Here is a 12,440-nt window from a genome sequence, read left to right on the forward strand (position 1 = left end):
AATGGCAGCAGGATAGGGAGACACAGGATGAGAAGTAGAGGGTGTGGCAGGGGCAGATGTAACAAAAATAAATAAACATAAAAATGGGTTGCATTTACAATTGTGTTTGTTCTTCACTGGTTGCCCTTTTCTTGTGGCAACAGGTCACACATCTTGTTGCTGTGATTGCACACTGTGGTATTTCAACCAATACATATGGGAGTTTATCAAAAATTGATTTGTTTTCAAATTCTTTGTGGGTCTGTGTAATCTGATATGGTCATACATTTGGCAGGATGTTAGGAAGTGCAGCTCAGTTTCCACCTCATTTTGTGGGCAGTGTGCACATAGCCTGTCTTCCCTTGACTGCCAGTTCTGCCAGTGCGGCCTTTCTCAATAGCAAGGCTATGCTCACTGTCGGAACATAGTCAATATTTCCTTAATTTTGGGTCAGTCACAGTGGTCAGGTATTCTGCCACTGTGTACTCTCTGTTAAGGGCCAAATAGCATTCTAGTTTGCTCTGTTTTTTTGTCAATTCTTTCCAATGTGTCAAGTAATTATCTTTTTGTTTTCTCATGATTTGGTTGGGTCTAATTGTGTTGCTATCCTGGAGCTCTGTGGGGTCTGTTTGTGTTTGTGAGCAGAGCCCCAGGACCAGCTTGCTTAGGGGGCTCTTCTCCAGGTTAATTTCTCTGTAGGTAATGGCTTTGTTATGGAAGGTTTGGGAATCACTTCCTTTTAGGTGGTTGTAGAATTTAATGGCTCTTTTCTAGATTTTGATCATTAGCGGGTATCGGCCTAATTCTGCTCTGCATGCATTATTTGGTGTTTTACGTTGTAAACGGAGGATATTTTTGCAGAATTCTGCATGCAGTCTCAATTTGGAGTTTGTCCCATTTTGTGAATTCTTGGCTGGTGAGCGGACCCCAGACCTCACAACCATAAAGGGCAATGGGTTCTATAACTGATTCAAGTATTTTTAACCAGATCCTAATTGGTATGTTGAATTTTATGTTCCTTTTGATGGTATAGAAGGCCCTTCTTGCCTTGTCCCTTAGATCGTCCCTCAGATCTGTGGCACTGACGTTTAGGCCGAGGTATGTATCGTTTTTTGTGTGCTCTAGGCCAACGGTGTCGAGATGGAATTTGTATTCGTGGTCCTGGCAACTGGATCTTTTTTGGAACACCATTGTTTTTGTCTTACTGAGATTTACTGTCAGGGCCCGGGTCTGACAGAATCTGTGCAGAAGATCTAGGTGCTGCTGTAGGCCCTCATTGGTTGGGGACAGAAGCACCAGATCATCAGCAAACAGTAGACATTTCACGTCAGATTCTAGTAGGGTGAGACCGGGTGCTGCAGACTGTTCTAGTGCTCTTGCCAATTCGTTGATATATATGTTGAAGAGGGTGGGGCTCAAGCTGCTTATCCCTGTCTCACCCCCCGGCCCTGTGAAAAGAAATGTGTGTGTTTCATGCCAATTCTAACCACACACTTGTTGTTTGTGTACATGGATTTTATAATGTTGTATGTTTTTCCCCCAAAACCACTTCCATCAATTTGTTTAGCAGGCCCTCATGCCAAATTGATTCTATAGCTTTTTTGAAATCAACAAAGCATGAGAAGGCTTTGCCTTTGTTTTTGTTTGTTTGTCAATTAGGGTGTGCATGGTGAATACGTGGTCTGTTATACGGTAATTTGGTAAAAATCCAATTTCACATTTGCTCAGTACATTGTTCTCGCTGAGGAAATGTACGAGTCTGCTGTTAATGATAATGCAGGGGATTTTCTCGAGGTTGCTGTTGACGCATATCCCACAGTACTTATTGGGGTCAATTTTGTCTCCACGTTTGTGGATTGGGGTGATCAGTCCTTGGTTCCAAATATTGGGAAATACGCCAGAGCTGAGGATGATGTTAAAGAGTTTAAGTATAGCCAATTGGAATTTGTGGTCTGTATATTTTATCATTTAATTGAGGATACCATCAACCCCACAAGGCTTTTTGGGTTGGAGGGTTTGTATTTTGTCCTGTAGTCCATTCAATGTAATTGGAGAATCCAGTGGGTTCTGGTAGTCTTTAATAGTTGATTGTAAGATTTGTATTTGATCATGTATATGTTTTTGCTGTTTGTTCTATGTTTATAGAGCCCAAAATATTGGAGAAGTGGTTTATCCATACATCTCCATTTTGGATAGATAACTCTTCGTGTTGTGGTTTATTTAGAGTTTTCCAATTTTCCCAGAAGGGGTTACATTCTATGGATTCTTCAATTACATTGAGCTGATTTCTGACGTGCTGTGAAGGTGTAGGCTCAGGTTTTCTGGGTCTCTATGTTTTTGGTTGGATCGGTTTATCAATTTCTTTCTTAATTTTTTTCATTCTTCATCAAACCACTTGTCATTGTTGTTCATTTTCTTAGATTGTCTGCTTGAAATGTTTTGATTTGATAGGGAAGCTGAAATGTCAAATATACTGTTCAGGTTTTCTACTGCCAAGTTTTACAGTGAAACATTTTGTCCAGGAAATTGTCTAGAAGGGATTGAATTTGCTGTTGCCTAATTGTTGTTTTGGTAGATTTCCACACTACTTTCCTTCCATTTATAGCATTTCTTAATATTATTAATTTCCTTTGGCTTTGATGCCTCATGATTAAGCATAGCTCTGTTCAAGTAGAGTGTTATTTTGCTGTGATCTGATAGGAGTGTCAATGGACTGACTGTGAATGCTCTAAGAGACTCTGGGTTGAGGTCAGCAATAAATTAGTCTACAGTACTATTGCCAAGAGATGAGCTATAGGTGTACCTACCATAGGAGTCCCCTCAAAGCCTACTATTGATTATGTACGTACCCAGCATCCGACAGAGCTGCAGGAGTTGTGACCCGTTTTTTGTTGGTTATGTAGTCGTAGTTGTGTCTAAGGGTGCATATGGGGAGGGAAGGCTGTCACCTCCAGGTAGGTGTTTGTCCCCCTGTGTGCTGAGGGTGTCAGGTTCTTGTCCAGTTCTGGCATTTAGGTTGCCACAGACTAGCACATGTCCATGGGCCTGGAAATTGTTGATCTCCCCCTCTAGGATGGAGAAGCTGTCATCGTTAAAGTATGGGGATTCTATTGGGGTGATATAGGTAGCACACATAAGGAACTGTTTCTCTGTTGAGATCATTTCCTTATTAATTTCTAGCCAGATGTAAAATGTTCCTGTTTTGACTAATTTAATAGAGTGGGTTAAGTCTGCTTTATACCAAATGAGCATACCTCAGAGTCTCTTCTCTGTTTCATACCATGTCGTTTTGTGGATGGGACTACCATATCTTTGTAACCTAGAGGGCAACCATTGGATCTGTCTCCTTTATAACCATGATTCTTTGATGAAGTCTGGGTCCCTGCTCTTTAGGCCAATGGCAGATGACCTCAAACCTTGTATATTCGAGGATGAGATATCTCTCTCTCTGTATCTATCTATACCTCTCTCTTTCTTTCATTCTCTGTATCTCTCTCTGTCTCTCTCTCTCTTTCTCTCTCAGTCTCTCTCTATTTCTTTCTCTCTCGCTCCACAGAGACATTCATCTTAGTCTGGTGGATGGATGGGGTCTAATGCTGGGGTTATGCATGCCATCATTCAGCTCATAACTTCTCAAAAAGAGGAGGTATTAGGAAGGCTACACAGGGACTAAAGAAGAGACCATAGAGATCTCAGTGTAGCCTCTGTGCATTCCAAATGGCACCCTTTTCCCAATATATAGTGCATTACTTTTGACCAGAGCCCTATGAAATAGGGTTCTATTTGGGAAGCAGCCTCTCGCTACCTCCCTGGAGTCTTTCTGTCTTTACAACAGGAAGCCATACGTATGGTTCCCATTTTCCAGCCCTGTCAGTGAACCCTGCATGTTCCAGTGTGGTGATGGTGGTGTGTCTATGGAGGGGGAGGAAGGGACAGGGAGAGAGAGGAGGGGGTAGCGGGATACAGGGAAGGGGGAAGAGCATTCCGTACATTCTTTTGTCTGTCTGACGCAGCGAGGAAGTCTGGAGCTCGGAAGGCTGGGATATACAGGGTAAGAGTAGAGAACTGACAGAGGTATGGGAGGGAGAAAGAAAGATTGGGAGGGTGATTAACACTTACGGGAAAGAGAGAGGTGGAGGAATGTGACGAGTGAAAAAGTGATGGAAAGGGAGGAAAAAGCGGTCTGTTCCTTTCTTTCTTGCCTCCCTTCTCCTGAGGAGCCAACGTGACACCCATGTTTCTGGGACGTCTGTTCTCTCGCAACACCACACCTCATGACAGCTCAGTCCCCTACTTCACGGTTCCGTGGCTGCATCCCAAATAGCAACCTATTGGGAATAGGTTTCCATTTGGGATGTACCCAGAGAGAACAGGGTCACATTCACTCGGCACCAAACAGAAGAATACTTAAAGGGAGTCCAGGGAGGGACTACCTGAACATTTCCAATAAGAAACGCTGGTTTTCGCTTGCCATTCCATTGTGCACTAATGAATACAAACCAATTATGGGAGCCAACTATTAATCAGAATGACTCAGGGCCTGCAGTAACAAGTCATAGGACGTATGAGGGGAATTGTGTGTACTTTGTGTAATATGTAAGACTATCACTGTTGTGGAACTGTCATGAACCAGTTGTCAAGACAGATATCCTTAGTGTTGTTTCTTGTGTGTGTCCTGGTGTGGACAGGTGGTGACCCCAACACAAGTGGGACAGTCGTACGCCTACAGCCCTGGTCAGCACACCCAACAGGACCTCTATGACGTTCCTCCCATGAGACCACAGGGGGTAAGTGTCTCTACCTCTACACATAACATATAAATTCTTATGTCAATCCATCAGGGAAAATCTAAAATGGCACCCTATTCTCTATGCAGTTAGCTACTTTGTATGAAACACTGAGGCTTTGTCTGACATGGCACCCCAGGGCCCTGGCCAAAAATAGTGCACTATATAAGGAACAGGGAGCCATTTGAGACACAGCCTCAGTGTTTTACTTTGCTATTTCTGCCATTCAATGTAATCTATGGTATGCTGATTTGGGAATGTCACGCTGTTTTCCAGGTGTATGACATTCCTCCTGGGAAAATTATGGGATCGCCTTATCCTGGACAACATTGCAATTCTCCGTCCCAAGGAGGAGTCTATGATGTTCCCCAATCCACTCAGATGGACCCCCGCACACAAGGGGTTTACGATATCCCTCCCTCTACGCAAAGGGTATGTCTGAGACCACTCAAACTACACAGAGAAACACTACCCACGCTGAGACCACATAGAGAAAGTTTATAACCTGGTAATTCTACATTGTAATAAAGTAAAAAGGAAGCAGTAGCCATTTAGGTCCGGAAAATGTTACTGTTTATTTATTGATACATGCCCTAGTATCCCTCTTAATTGCCTGGTAATAAATGAATAATATGTCAAATTATCATATTTATGACATTTTCGTGGTTCCCTAAATGAAAGCGTTGCCTGCCAATAGTGTTCAAGCAGAACTCGCTGAGTAGCGTTCTCTCTGTCTGTTAACACTCCAGCAGGGAAGTCAAGGACTAAATTATTATGTCTCTGGGGATATATCCCAAATGGCACCCTATTCCCTATATAGTGCACTACTTTTATCCAGGCGCCATAGGGCTCTGGTCAAAAGTAGTGCACTTTGTAGGGAATAGGGTGCCATTTGGGATGTAATCTGGGCCATTTTACATTACACCCTGGATACAGTGTTCTAGGCCCAGCCAAGGCTTAGGGCCATCAGTTTGTTTGTAATAATGTGAAATATGTGGGAACCCGTTATTTGCGTCGCTCCTAATTACGGTTGGGTTCGGGCTGTCTCGCAGTGAGGAGAAGATTTCAAGGCTGACTGAAATCACTTACAGCCCACTCTTTTTATTTATCCAGCTCCGCTTTCACGCTACGTGCCATTTACGTCACAATCCATATTCCACACTGTCAGGACAATGCTAGATGTTTATTGCTTGTGCGTTTTGCCATATTCCGGCTGATACTGAGTTATGGGGAAGGAATAGGAGGCTGAGCATTGAGGTGTGCAAATATAGTATCAACTGAAACAGTCAGTTCTGTCAGTTCCTCAATATCTAATTGAAATAATGTGGTGCAAAGCTTGTTTGTTATTGATATGGTAAGCTGTATTTCTGTAGCTATGACTCATTGTTGCATGCTGGTTGATGCGCTGTCTACTCCCCTCCTTACTGTAGGCTGTCATTGTAAGTAAGAATTTGTTCTTAACTGACTTGCCTAGTTAAATAAAGGTTAAAAAAAAAATGTTTTAAATACTGTAGTCTATGAGGCACTCAACCAAACGCTTGTCTTTTCCGTACAGGTGTACTCTGTGCCTCCCTGCCGGAACACCCCAGCCCTCCAGGAGGGGAACTACGATTTCCCCCAGCCTCTCAAACAACACAAACAACAGGAGGGCATCTACGACGTACCCCCACCCACCCTCACCAAACCCTCCCCGTCCCCCCAGTCCAATTATGACTTTCCCCCCAGCTCCGAGCCAATTGGACCCCACCACCTCCAACGCCCTGTCGCCAGCGACAACGAAGGCATCTACGATGTGCCGCCCCCCGCCCACCAGCTCTCAGGGGCGGGGCCTCGTGGCGATCTGTATGATATCCCCAGGGGGATGCAGCAGCCCCCCTCCCAGCACCGCTCCACCCCCCAGGAGAGGGACAGGGACAGGGGGAAGGGCCAGGGCGTATATGACATCCCACCTGCTCTGGGGGACATGACAGACGGGGTGAACCGCCTGTCCTTCTCCAGCACCGGCTCCACACGCAGCTCCATGTCCACCTCCTCCACCTCCACGGTCTCCAGCGCTGAGGGCCGGCTGGCCCTAGATGTGGACCAGGCAGTCCAGAGGCTGTACCGCCTGCAGCAGGCCGTGGAGGCCTCTGTGGGGGCCCTGCAGACCCTGGCCTCCTCCTCCCACTGGAGGACTTACCCCTTCATGGAGCGCCACACCAACGAGGTGCGCACTGTGCTGGACAGGGTGCGGGCGGCCCTGGCGGACTTTGTGGTATTTGGCAGGGGTGCTGTGGCCAACGCCACAGCCCTGTCGGACCCCAGCCTGCACAGTAAGCTGAGGAGGCAGCTGGGAAGGCTGGAGGACTCCCAGCAGATCATCCTGCAGACCTACCAGAGCCTGGAGAACTGCGGCTGGGCCCTCAACGCCCTGGCCACCTCCAGCAGCACCAAGCACCAGATCAAGAGTGACAACCTGGACCGCTTCTTTATGGTGTCCAGGACGGTGCCCGACGATGCCAAACAGCTGGCCTCCTCCGTGGGGGGTAACGCCGAGCTGCTCTTCAGGCGGGCGCCAACCATGGATGGGTCCTCCTACCCCAGGGGGGGCACGCCAGAGGAAGCCGTTATCCATCCTCTCACCTCCCCGTCCTCTGACAGCGACAACTACGTAGGCCAGACCAAGCCCTTTCCTGTGCCCTCCAACCAAGACAAAGGCAACATGAACAATAGTGAGAAATGTGTGAAGAGCTGGATGGAGGACTATGACTACGTCCATCTGCAGGTATGTTTGACTCTGACTCCAGCCTGACCTACCACACAGATGTTACATTTACTGTACATAAAACGTTGGTCATTAAGCAGACACTTATCCAGAGCGACTTACAGTCGAGCATTCAATTTAGATGGTAAGACAAACGGTAGCTAGGTCAAATGTTAGCCCCTCACATCACCATATAATCCCTGATCTATGCGTGAGAGTTTAGATGTGCATCACTAGATTCCTATACAGTGTCTTAGGTGTGTTGACACAATATTTAACCTTTGAGGGAAACGCTGATCAGGTGGTGTTGAGCATGCTAGCTGCATTATCAGTACATTCTTAGAAAAAAAGGTGCTATCTACAATCTAAAAGGGTTCTTCAGCTGTCCCCCATAAGAGAACCCTTTAAAGAACCCTTTTTGGTTCCAGATAGAACCCCTTTGGGTTCCATGTAGGACCCTTCCTGCAGAATGATTCACATCTTTCCACAGAGGGTTCTACATGGAACCCAAAAGAGTTATGCCTGGAACCAAAAATGTTTCTACCTGGAACCAAAAAGGCTTCTCCTTTGTGGACAGCCAAAGAACCCCTTTGGAACCCTTTTTTCTAAGAGTGGATAAAGCCAGGCTGTATCTGCCTGTTGGGTAGTCCCATCTGTTCATCCAGGAAGACAACAGATAGATTAGAAAGGAATAACTAACATACACATGTTTTACTGAGCATCAACATGTAGGACTGTATGAGCGGGACTATGTTTAGTATCCCAGTTTATGCATTGGGAATTACACGTGTACCTACCCTCTGCTGTTTGAATCTGCTGCTTTGGTTGGTCTTCTCCTCAGTCACAATCTTGTTTCTCCTCAGGGCAAAGAGGACTTTGAGCGGCAACAGAAGGAGCTCCTGGAGAAAGAGAACATCATTAAGCAGAGCAAGGTACAGCTGGGACAGGAACAGGTAAAGGCTTCTTTCCTCTTTTGGCCAGTCTGGGCCACCATACTTAGTCATGCATATTCATATATTAGTATTGTTTCTATGCACTAGATTTACAGTATTAAAGGCCCAGTCCTCAATTTGAAAAACAACAAAATGGTTGCTCCGCCCACATTGGTTTTCTATAAAGCTGATAGATGTGGGCAGAGAATTGTATCCACTCTCAAACAGACTTTTCATACTGTTCACATAATTTATCGAACATACAATATTATTCAAACACTCACAGACCTTTCCTTCATGGGTTCAGAGACAGTGCCTACCTCCTAGAGTAGAGCAGAGCCAGGAGGACACATCTGGCCCACTCTGACAGAGCAGTCAAACAGACTGCCATAGAACAGGAGATGGACCTTTTCATTCCTGTGATCATGCAGCAATTATGTTATGCTCTCTATGGAAGAAGAATGAGAATTCCATATGGCTTGTACTAACATGATGAAAATGATATGTAGGGATGTATTTTCATCATGTTTATTGTGTACATTAGAGATATCCGTCTCCAAAATACCACACAGTTTATCTAGATGTGTACATTTTAAGACAATTGTCGAAATGGAAACAAAAATATTGATCAGACTCTTTCATGTCACAGATGAACCAGTTCAAACAGTTGGAGCAAGAGGTGATCAAACCAGTGGAGAATGACATCACGCAGTGGATCTCCCAGCAGCACCCGACAGGCCCCTCCTCCTCCCCTTCAGACTCTTCCTCCTCTCCCTCCACTTCCCTGGCTGGCGGCGGGGCCCAGCTGTGTGGGCGGGACCGTCAGCTGCTGGGCTTCTATGCGGAGCAGTGCCAGCAGCACTTTGTCACGTTGCTCAACGCAGTGGACGCTTTCTTCGGCTGCGTGGGCGCCGGCCAGCCGCCGCGCATCTTCGTGGCGCACAGCAAGTTCGTCATCCTCAGCGCCCACAAACTGGTGTTCATCGGTGACACCCTGTCCAGGCAGGCAGCCACGCCCGAAGTGGCCAACCGGGTGATGAACTCCAGCAACGTGCTATGTGACCTGTTGAAGACAGTGGTGGGAGCTACCAAGACGGCCGCACTGCACTACCCCAACACAGCCTACGTGCAGGACATGGTGGACAGAGTCACAGATCTCTCACACCACGCTCAACAGTTCAAAGAACAGCTGCTGCAGATGGCTGCTTTGTGATAGTTTGCGTTGTCATTTGTCACTTCCTGGTCTATTTCACCACAGCAACCTGTTTATATACCGTATATACAGTATCTATATATATATATATATATACAGTATCTCTCTCGCTATATATATATATATATATATATATATATATATATATATATATATTGCTTATTGTTAATCTTAAAAGTACATTTTTGGGCTGTTGTAAATAGTATCGTTTTATCTGTTCTGTAAATATTAGGCTCTATTTTTGTGTAGATTGTTTTATATAATTAATTATGATATGAATATATAGATGTGATATCTGTGGCTTTTTAGGGTTACTTGGACATGTTTTCTTAACATTCCAATTTCAAATATTATAAAGCAACTTATGATGATGATATGTCCGTTTTTTTTTCATTTTCACCTGTAGATTGTTGAGGCACCGTACCGCTGGAAATGACAGTAGTACTTTGTGTAAATTGTTTGATGTCGTACTTCTTTTATTGAAAGCGGTAGGGTTCTCAACAGACAAAGTAAAGGACTGTTCTTACCCATATGACTGTCGTTTTATATATAAAAAAAAATAACTGCTGGAAGACTAGCTGGCTCCACTTTGTTTGCAGACAGTGCACATGACATGACTATGCGTTGTTAAAGCTCACCAACCTATGTTATCTCTCACACACACACACACACACACACACACACACACACACACACACACACACACACACACACACACACACACACACACACACACACACACACACACACACACACACACACACACGTCAGAGACATTGTTAACTGGATACTGTACAGCAGTAACTAGAGACCAAAATGGCTGGACTGGTACACAATATTGGCACCAACAGTGAAACTCACAGCTAAAGCCTGGTATTCATGTCTTACATTCACCCAGTGCTGGGTGTGGTGGAAATAAATAAAATGGATACGATAACGACCGGATGGTAAACCGCTCATGTTTTCACATACGGACGAAGATACTAGTCATGTTTGAATATAAATGAGAACGTAACAACAGAAATGTACGGTATGTTGAGTAGACTTGGAATTTTTAGAATACTTAGTAGTAGATGCAGTCAATCATGTTAACATCAAGATAAGTACCATCACCTTCGCTCTTATTCTCCTGGATCCTCATGTTATTTTCCATGTCATATTCAATGAAGATTTTTTAATACCATCTAAGCCTCAGATGGGACGATGAAAGACGGGGCTAGAAGGATTTTACGGTAAGCGGGGCAGGGCCAGCGCAAAGGAGTCCATCCATGCCAAATGATCAGTCTTAGTTAGCCTGTGGAACATCCTTTAAGGCATAGTTAGGAAGGTGGGAGAGGGGGACAGAACATCACGTCCTACTGGTCTTGATCTGGAAACTATCTTTAGCATTATCTCTTTTCATCTAGAAAGTGTCCTAACACAGTGGTTTAGGGTCATAACATAGTTCTTGATGCACAGTACACAGATGAACCATCTATTATGGCACGGCATACTGTATAGTGCAACAGCATCTAATGAAAGGCATTGTGGTTTGGATATGCACACAGAGCCTTAAAATACAGCTAAAAAACATTCATTGTTTATTTTCCCTCTACCCCTGCTGACCCTCCTTTTCATTACAGCCTGACTGAAATACACTGTATATATACTGTAGTTTCTCCCTGTGGAGAGGTGGGCCTGTGGCTATAAGGGACTGGTAAAGGGATATGAAGGAGATGCCTATGCCAAACCCCTATCAGCTCCCAATCAGAAAACTTAACTCACAGAGCCTGGGTCTTAACAGGCCATCAGTGGTTTTTATCACCTGCTGCATTCCATTCACTGCTATCCCAGGGGACGAGAAGAGAAAACGGAATCCGCTATGGAATGGCTTTTAAAACGTTTTAATTTAACCCAGAATTCGAATTGACACGGTAAATCAGGAAGATGTGTCATTTCCCCCAAGTCTCAGGTCCCGGGTGACAAGACTCTGTACTGATTTATCGTCAGCTAATAATGGCATCCAGGCACATCTCGTGGTTGGCTCCGAAACAAACAATAGAAAGAAATGGCCCTTAGGAGACTGAGAGCCTTGGCTGAGTTAACGCTGCATATCTGGAGACTGAGAGTCTTAGCTGAGTTAACACTGCATATCTGGAGACTGAGAGTCTTAGCTGAGTTAACACTGCATATCTGGAGACTGAGAGCCTTGGCTGAGTTAACACTGCATATCTGGAAACTGAGAGTCTTAGCTGAGTTAACACTGCAGATCTGGAGACCGAGAGCGCTTGATGAATGAATGAGCTATTTCAGGACTGGAGGTCGGTTGGGTGCTGTGTTGCTCGTCCCAAATGGCACCCTACTCCGTATATAGTGCACTACTTTTGACCAGAGCCCTATGAGCCCTGGTCACTCCTATCTGTGTCTGTGTGGGATGGGGAGAGAGGCTGCTTGCCAAACAACTTATAAATGCCTGCCTCTGGTTCATCACTAACCCACAGTGTAAGAAGAGTGGGTAACGCAGGCAAGCTAGGTGCTCATGAAGGCAGATATACTGAACAAAAATATAAACGCAACATGCAACAATTTCTAAGATTTTACTGAGTTACAGTTCATATAAGGAAATCAGTACATTGAAATAAAAAAATGAGGCCCTAATCTATGGATTTCACAACTGGGAATACAGATATGCATCTGTTGGTCACAGATACCTTTAAAAAAGGTAGGGGTGTGGATCAGAAAACCAGTCAAGATCTGGTGTGACCACCATTTGCAGCGCGACACATCTCCTTCGCATAGAGTTGATC

General features: G+C 44.9%; 1 protein-coding gene across 1 annotated transcript in view; it reads left to right on the forward strand.

The window, feature by feature from the left end:
• LOC129830944 (enhancer of filamentation 1-like) overlaps positions 1 to 10,226 on the forward strand; it is a 43,541-nt gene extending 33,315 nt beyond the window's left edge. The window contains exons 3-7 of the mRNA XM_055893806.1: positions 4,668 to 4,766; positions 5,043 to 5,198; positions 6,322 to 7,530; positions 8,373 to 8,462; positions 9,091 to 10,226. Coding sequence (XP_055749781.1) covers positions 4,668 to 4,766; positions 5,043 to 5,198; positions 6,322 to 7,530; positions 8,373 to 8,462; positions 9,091 to 9,654 — 2,118 coding nt within the window. The 3' untranslated portion in view covers positions 9,655 to 10,226. The remainder of the gene's footprint in view (positions 1 to 4,667; positions 4,767 to 5,042; positions 5,199 to 6,321; positions 7,531 to 8,372; positions 8,463 to 9,090) is intronic.
• Positions 10,227 to 12,440: the final 2,214 nt, after the last annotated feature.

Source organism: Salvelinus fontinalis, chromosome 32, assembly GCF_029448725.1.
Source record: "Salvelinus fontinalis isolate EN_2023a chromosome 32, ASM2944872v1, whole genome shotgun sequence".
NCBI lineage: Eukaryota > Metazoa > Chordata > Actinopteri > Salmoniformes > Salmonidae > Salvelinus > Salvelinus fontinalis.